The sequence below is a fragment of the Apostichopus japonicus genome, chromosome 2 (genome assembly GCF_037975245.1).
Source record: "Apostichopus japonicus isolate 1M-3 chromosome 2, ASM3797524v1, whole genome shotgun sequence".
In the NCBI taxonomy this organism is placed as follows: domain Eukaryota; kingdom Metazoa; phylum Echinodermata; class Holothuroidea; order Aspidochirotida; family Stichopodidae; genus Apostichopus; species Apostichopus japonicus.
The window spans coordinates 26,863,234-26,870,631 of NC_092562.1; the positions used below are offsets into that span (position 1 = coordinate 26,863,234).

The 7,398-nt window shown below is 35.6% G+C and overlaps 1 protein-coding gene across 3 annotated transcripts in view; it reads left to right on the plus strand.

The window, feature by feature from the left end:
* The window catches only part of LOC139984390 (receptor-type tyrosine-protein phosphatase F-like), a 49,533-nt gene that overhangs the window by 38,725 nt on the left and 3,410 nt on the right, over positions 1 to 7,398 (plus strand). Inside the window, exons 28-30 of one of the 3 annotated variants that reach the window (XM_071998298.1) lie at positions 4,267 to 4,395; positions 5,429 to 5,559; positions 7,250 to 7,385. In XM_071998298.1, coding sequence (XP_071854399.1) covers positions 4,267 to 4,395; positions 5,429 to 5,559; positions 7,250 to 7,385 — 396 coding nt within the window. Of the gene's footprint in view, positions 1 to 603; positions 4,212 to 4,266; positions 4,396 to 5,428; positions 5,560 to 7,249; positions 7,386 to 7,398 lie in introns of those variants that run through there. The other 2 variants (XR_011799065.1, XM_071998307.1) reach the window with 2 other exon arrangements.

Genomic DNA, 7,398 nt, shown 5'->3' on the forward strand with positions numbered 1-7,398 from the left:
CGAACTCAATAACTTTCTAGCACACCTCACCAGACATTTCTTTTTTCTCAGATTAAAGCCAGTTAGTGTAAGATAATATTGATGATGAGGGAGTACCTAGGCTTACTACAATTTATGGTTATTCATAGCGAAAAAGTTTACCTACAAATCTTTAGATGGCTTAAACATCCAATGTCTACACATCGTAAGAGTCTGTTCTTCATTGAGAGATCCCAGATAAATTATTGGTCTGACCAGGGAGCAACCATATAAACATTGGTGTCTATCATGTTACTGATTCCTTCATTCTCACTTTGTTTCAAGTTAGAGAGCTAAGTACTCCTATCCTGTGAGATATTGACAACCAAGGTTTGGTACATCATTCATTGGTCGACGACTTCTGAAATTCTTGTAGATTTGTACTAATTGTAGTATTTTCTCTTCGTTAGCACGGACAGACTAATATTTGAGAGACACAATGGTACTGTGTATCCACTCAATGTCTTATTTGTTTCTATTGCCTTTAGTTATTTGTTTAAGACAGATATATTGTTGCAGTCATGGGCAACTACTGTTTTTTTTTATTCTTAACCACAAACATTACTTTGCTTTCATAATTGCTAGACATTGGAACTGTTTTTAAGGTGAGTGATTTTATACAATCTGCAACCCTCCTTGCAAATTTACACACTAAATTCAAATATTTTATCAGTCCTTATCTCTAACTTAGTTTCTTTTGGTGGTGTTAAGCATCTGCTGTACTAGTTATGGTGGTGGTATATTCTGTCGTGTTATTTCTATATGGTTTGGTCCAAGATTTTAACTAATCGTGACCCATCTTACATCCTTTTAACAAACGGAAATAGTCAGTAAAGAAGATATATAAAAAAGAAGATGGTAAAAAAAAGTGACAGCAAAAGTACACAAAAAGGAAATGCATGAACCCACTGTGCAATTTAACAATAGAAACAGTCATCCCCAACCCCCTCTCCCACACATGTACACTCTGCAAGAAGCACAGCAAAATGTCAAGCATGTGACGTACCCTCACATAAAATTGTTAGCCCATGAAAAGGGAAAAAAAAATCTACTTTGTTTTGGGGAGGAAATTGAAATAAAAAAACTATATGTGCAACAAACATTTAAATATCAATGTCAAAGGAGGTTGATTACTCCACTTGCTTTAAAGATGCTACCACTTGGCACACGAGCCCTCACAATCTTAATTGTTTTGATACATAGAACCCAGGCTGTATCACATCCTGTGCATGGAATTGGACTCCTTACTTTCTCTTTCTAGCTAAACCTAAAGCCCTGGTGCTACCATATGCATTGATTGCTATGTTAATGGTTGGTATTTCTAATTCATTAAAATAAAATTAAAAAAATGCATTTTCCTGCTGTATTTGTATCTGGGTTAAAACAATGTTTGTGGCAAGGAAGTCAAGGAAACACTATCAATGGTGAGATGGGCTGTGACAATATGCCATAATTGCAAGTTATTTCAACCTTTCCAGGCATTTTTATAATTCTTTATTTTTTCCCATGCACTATATACCATCATTCACATTTTACACTTGTCTTCTCTCCTCATTCACATTGATGCACTGTCTGCTGTGTGTGAAGTACAATATAGACTATCTGTGGATCAATAATTTTGTTAATGTTATCCAGGTCAGCCCAGTTCCTTTCAAACCTTTGTTCATTACCTGCATGCATGCATCCTAAGTAGGCTGGATGTGTCCGGACCAAATAAGTGATTTTTTTAATTATGCATGAAACTGGAAATAATGTGATAAGTAGCATGGTCATCTTTGTTGTAATTAATTTCTGGAACTGATTGAAAACCATGCTTAAAAGCACTCCTTTGGGACAGGTAGCCTTAAAGAATCCATTTTAAGTTGGAGAGATACCATATCAACTCCTTTCGCCCATTCCTGTGCAGCAATGATCGAGCTGAAGCGAGAGAAACAGTTTCTGATGGGTTCATCATAGAGAACCAATGTTAACTAACATCTTGAGTTTCCTATGGCTTCATCATAGAGGCCCAACTTCAACTTGCTGTTTCAACACTCATGATTTCTTTGTTCTCGTAGCTTGAAACCAAAAAAATGTATGAAATAGAATTTTGTTTCTAATGATCTAACTTTTCTCGCATTCAAAGACTGATTACGACTGCCACAGGACTTTGGAGTTAAAAGAGAAAGACTCGTCTTATCCATTTAAATAGACTTCCCTATGCAATTTGCACAATGCAATGTGAGCTGGTTTCATCAAAAATAAACACAGAGATCAAGAGCAGAAGGGCAGTAGGCAATGAATAGTCACTGGAATTGATGTCAGACTCATATGCTCCACACCAAGACTTTTGCAGCATTTGATCTTCAGATATGCGAAAACCAAAAAGTAGTCGAACGTTTTGAGTGTGATTGCGATTACGCTTAGAAATACAGAGTCGTGCACTAAGACTACTTTATATCAATCTGTAATTTCCCTAAACAAATGGACCGATTGTTATGTGTGGAAATGAGTAATTGGCTTACTGCGAGTGGAAGCTCTTGGCTCCTTTACAGTAGGATCAGCATACATTTGTATGAGATCAGTTTACTATTTGCATCAGATCAGTTACCATTTTTATATCTTTATCAGCATGTAAGATCAGCCAGCACTTGTATAGGATCAGTTTTACCATTTGCATGAGACCAGTAACATTACCATTGTATATCTTTATCAACTTGTAAGATCAGCAAGCACTTGTATAAGATCAGTTTTACCATTTGCATCAGATCAGTTGCCACGTGTTAATCTTTACCAGTTTATAACATCAGCCAGGACTTGTATAAGATCAGTTTTACCATTTGCATAAGATCAGTTACAGTACCATTTGTATAGCTTAGTCAGCTTGTAAGATCAGCCAGCACTTGTATAAGATCAGGTTTATTTTATTTGCATCATATCAGTTTATCATCTGTTCATCTTTATCAGTTTATAAGATCAGCTAACACTTGTTTATGATCAGATTAATTTTATAGCATCTGACCAGTTACCATTTGTATATCTTTATCAGTTTGTAAGATCAGCTAGCACCTGTATAGGATCAGGTTTATTTTATTTGCATCATATCAGTTTATCATCTGTTCATCTTTATCAGTTTATAAGATCAGCTAACACTTGTTTATGATCAGATTAATTTTATAGCATCTGACCAGTTACCATTTGTATATCTTTATCAGTTTGTAAGATCAGCTAGCACCTGTATAGGATCAGGTTTATTTTATTTGCATCATATCAGTTTATCATCTGTTCATCTTTATCAGTTGATAAGATCAGCTAACACTTGTATAAGATCAAGTTAATTTTATAGCATCTGATCAGTTACCATGTATATCTTTATCAGTTTGTAATATCAGCCAGCACTTGTATATGATCAGGTTTGTTTTATTTGAATCATATCAGTGTTCATCTTTATCAGTTTATAAGATCAGCTAACACTTGTATAAGATCAGGTTAATTTTAATGCATCTGATCAGTTACCATATGTATATCTTAATCAGTTTGTAAGAACAGCTAGCACTTGTAAAAGATCATGTTCATTTATATGCATCTTATTAGTTTCACCATTTGCATAAGATCAGTTACAGTACCATTTCTATAGCTTTATAAGCCTATAAGATCAGCCAGCACTTGTATAGAAAATCGGGTTTACTTTTTGCATGAGATCAGTTACCATATGTATATCTTTATCAGTTTGTAAGATCAGCCAGCACTTATATAAGATCTGGTTTATTTTATTTGCACAAAATCAGTTTATCTTTATCAGTTTATAAGATCAGCTAGCACTTGTATAAGAACAGGTTTATTTTATTTGCATCTGATCAGTTACCATTTATTTACCTTATCAGTTTATAAGATAGGCAAGCACTTCTATAATATCAGGTTTCTTTTACATCTGATCAGCTACCATTTTTAATTGCATCTGGAAGTTACCATTTGTATAATTTTATCAGTTTGTAAGAAAAGCCAGCAATTGTATAAGATGAAGTTTATTTTATTTGCGTCAGATCAGTTACAGTACCATTTGTATATCGTTATCAGCTTGTACGATCAGCCAGCACTTATGAAGGACCAGTTTTACTATTTGTATCTGATAAGTTTCCATCTATTTATCTAATTAAAACTATTAGAGATATTGTAGTAACAAGAGTGAATTGCATCAAAACTTTGTAAAAGTTTCCGCTTCCATCTTTCGTTAAATTACTTTCGGTGTTTTTTTTATGTCCTGCTTAGTCGTGCTGCCAGTATTGGCCAGACAGTGGATCAGCCGAGTATGGTTACCTGATGGTAGAGCTAAAAGATGAGCAAGATATGGGATTCTATGAGTACCGTGTGTTTGAGTTGACACACTCATATGACAAGGTAAGCACATTCATAGAAGGCCAGTGCAGATGTATAATAAAATAACCAACAGTGTATACTTTATTCCTGGTTGTAGATGCATGTAGGGTTTGGGATATCACCATTTGATATGCAAATGATAGTACAGTAGCTGGCTAGAGCGCTGAAATATGAGGGTGAGCTCCACTTCAGTATATAAAGTATAAGCCGGTTACCAGATACATTAAGAGCATCGAGTCCTCAATTAGTCGCTTTTAGGCAAATATCGGACGTCAAATATTTCAATCCAGCCTATGATAAAGAACCAGACAATAGTGTTCCACTAACTGGCATTTGTGCACCTTTATTAAAGGCGTTATATACTTCAGCACCACATTTGCATCATCCTGTTGTATAGCTCTCTGTTCGTGGTAACAAGCTGTTTCTGTCTAGCACTTTGAGCCAACCAATGTTGTTATTCTCTGACCCTAATTGTAGAAAATTGAGAGCTCAATTAAAAGGACAGAAGTTTCCAATATTACTGAAGATACCAGTTAGACGATAAGTTAATGTTGCTTCATGTATCACCAAAGCAATTTACAGGATACTGTCTGACAAAATGTGTGTGTATGTATGTATGTATGTATTTTAGATCCTCGTGCAAGCAGGAACTCGCGAAGAAGCCTCTTTGGCTTATCAAAGCCGCAAGTTGACCCAAGTCAGTCTCTTACATTCATATTTAACGTCCATGATTGTGAATTGTCAATTGTAAACAACTCTGTAACTGGTCGACATACATTAATCTTGAAGTGACTATAGAGCTCGGACTCAAACTCGGACTCGACAGTGATTTCACTGTTTGTCATGTCTTCCATTTTTGCAGTGTGACAGGCTTAAACTGAAAAAAAAGTCAATACTACAAACTGTGTGTTTGAGATGAATCCCTCATCATTTCTACCCCAAAGTACTGTAGTGAAGGTGCTAACTTAATGCTAATTATTATGTATTTGTCAACCTGTTCACAACTTATTGTATCATAATCTCATTACTCCTATTACGATGTATCTTTGTGCAGAAAAACTTCACAATTCACCACCTGATGCTGAAGGCCTGGAATGAAGGTAGTGATGTTTTACAGCTAATGAAACAGATTGAAATACTTGAAGAAAAGTACAACCTGGAAGGACCAAAGGTAGTGCATTGCAGGTACGTAGAACCATGGCTGGCTGCTTTTTCATCAGTATTGGCTCTATGGTCGTATAACGAGCTGGCTTAATGACTGTAACAACTCCCTAAGAAATAACCTTGTTTCACTTACAAAATTTAAGATGTCCCTGCCATCAAAGTTGTTTTGGGGAGCTTGTCATGACCTTGGAAAGGCCATAGTGCCATTCATATTTGATGATGTGTGTTCATTGTTACGTTGAATGTTAACCTTGAGGATACAGTTTACTAAGTTGTATTTGTTACTGCATAGTGGCTCATCAGTGTCAAGAACATGGTAGTAAAGTGGCAAGCAGCACTACTATCAAAGAGAAAAAGAATTTTAACAACAGCTGCTTCAGGGAAAAGGTAACTTCAAAATTTCAAATGATAATGGTTAAGTGAGAACTTCTAAGAGAGCAGATAACATTCTCTTACATCTCTCAAGGATCAGTCAGTTGTTTACTAGATAGATCGAGAGGGACAATCTCTTCATACGTCTTCCATAACTGGCGGATGTGGAAACTTGTAATTTAGTCTCTTGTAGTTAAATGCCAGCAAATGTTGGTGGCTGGGTAGAATTATAGTAGGCACCCAATGACCTCTTTGAATGCCAGTTGAGCAAAGGATAACAGTTTAATACATTAGAAACAGGTCCTCATCCATATGTGTATATCAGTCTGTCCTTCAATACAAGCAGGTATCTGCCAAATTACATCTTGTAAATGACCTATTATACCAATGCACAACCGGAATGAATTCAAAAGCAACAAAATTGCAGATACTTGATATGAAATGTGAAAATGCTATATGCTATATATATATATGTATATATATATATATATATGTATATTTATATATAAACATATCTATATAAAGCCATATCAAACTAGATGTCATATGAAGTTCTATATAGGTAAATAGTGTCCCGTAGCACTGAAAGTCATTTCTAATAAAGACAGTTGAGATAAAATCAGCTGAATGAGAAGTTTTCTCTGGTGCAGCTTGATAAATTGATCCAAGTTAGCCCTGTCAAATATATTTCAGTCTTCCACATAGTACACTTGAGCCTCTAGAACAACTCCAATGCCTATCCCTACTCCACTTGCATTTAAAAGACATCATCGACATTGTAAGTGCTGAATTGTAGAGGTAGTGACAGATCCCTTCTGTGTTTGTGGTGAAAACTCTTTGCTCTCTTTGTTTATGGTGAGGTGGGGGTGGGGGGATTGAGCTCATGGTTGGCAACTTAAAGGTGTGTGGAAAGAACCATTAAATTATTAGTTTTCAATCAAGATCAATCCCGCCATGAGGTTACCAGTTATGGAGGAATGAAGATGTTTCTTTAGAGGACTGAACATATTTCATGAGCACCTCCCATTACTCTCAAAGTGATGAGAGACTGCAATGGAGTTTGTGTATCTTTACCATACGTTATGCTTGTATAGCAAGATGAAACAACAGAAAAATATGGTTTATTTCAGACCATAAGATTTACGTAAATAAAACACATTTATAGCAATGTATTTCATCACTACAGAATTATGTATACATATTACTGAGCTTTATTCAAAACATTCCTAGGCTGTATCACCACTTTCAAGACAGTTTTCAGCATGGTAGGTGAACTCATTAAATATTATATAAATTCAGTAAACTTGTGATTGAGTTGTTTTATTTGACACTTCTGCAGAAATGGTGTCGGTCATACTGGAGTCCTTCTTGCAGTCAAGTCTGAAATGGAGCGAATCACGGTTGAAAACAAGCTGAATGTTTTCAACAGTGTCAGAATGCTGAGAAGCAGTAACCACAGTCTCGTTCTTACAAAGGTAACCCAGCACT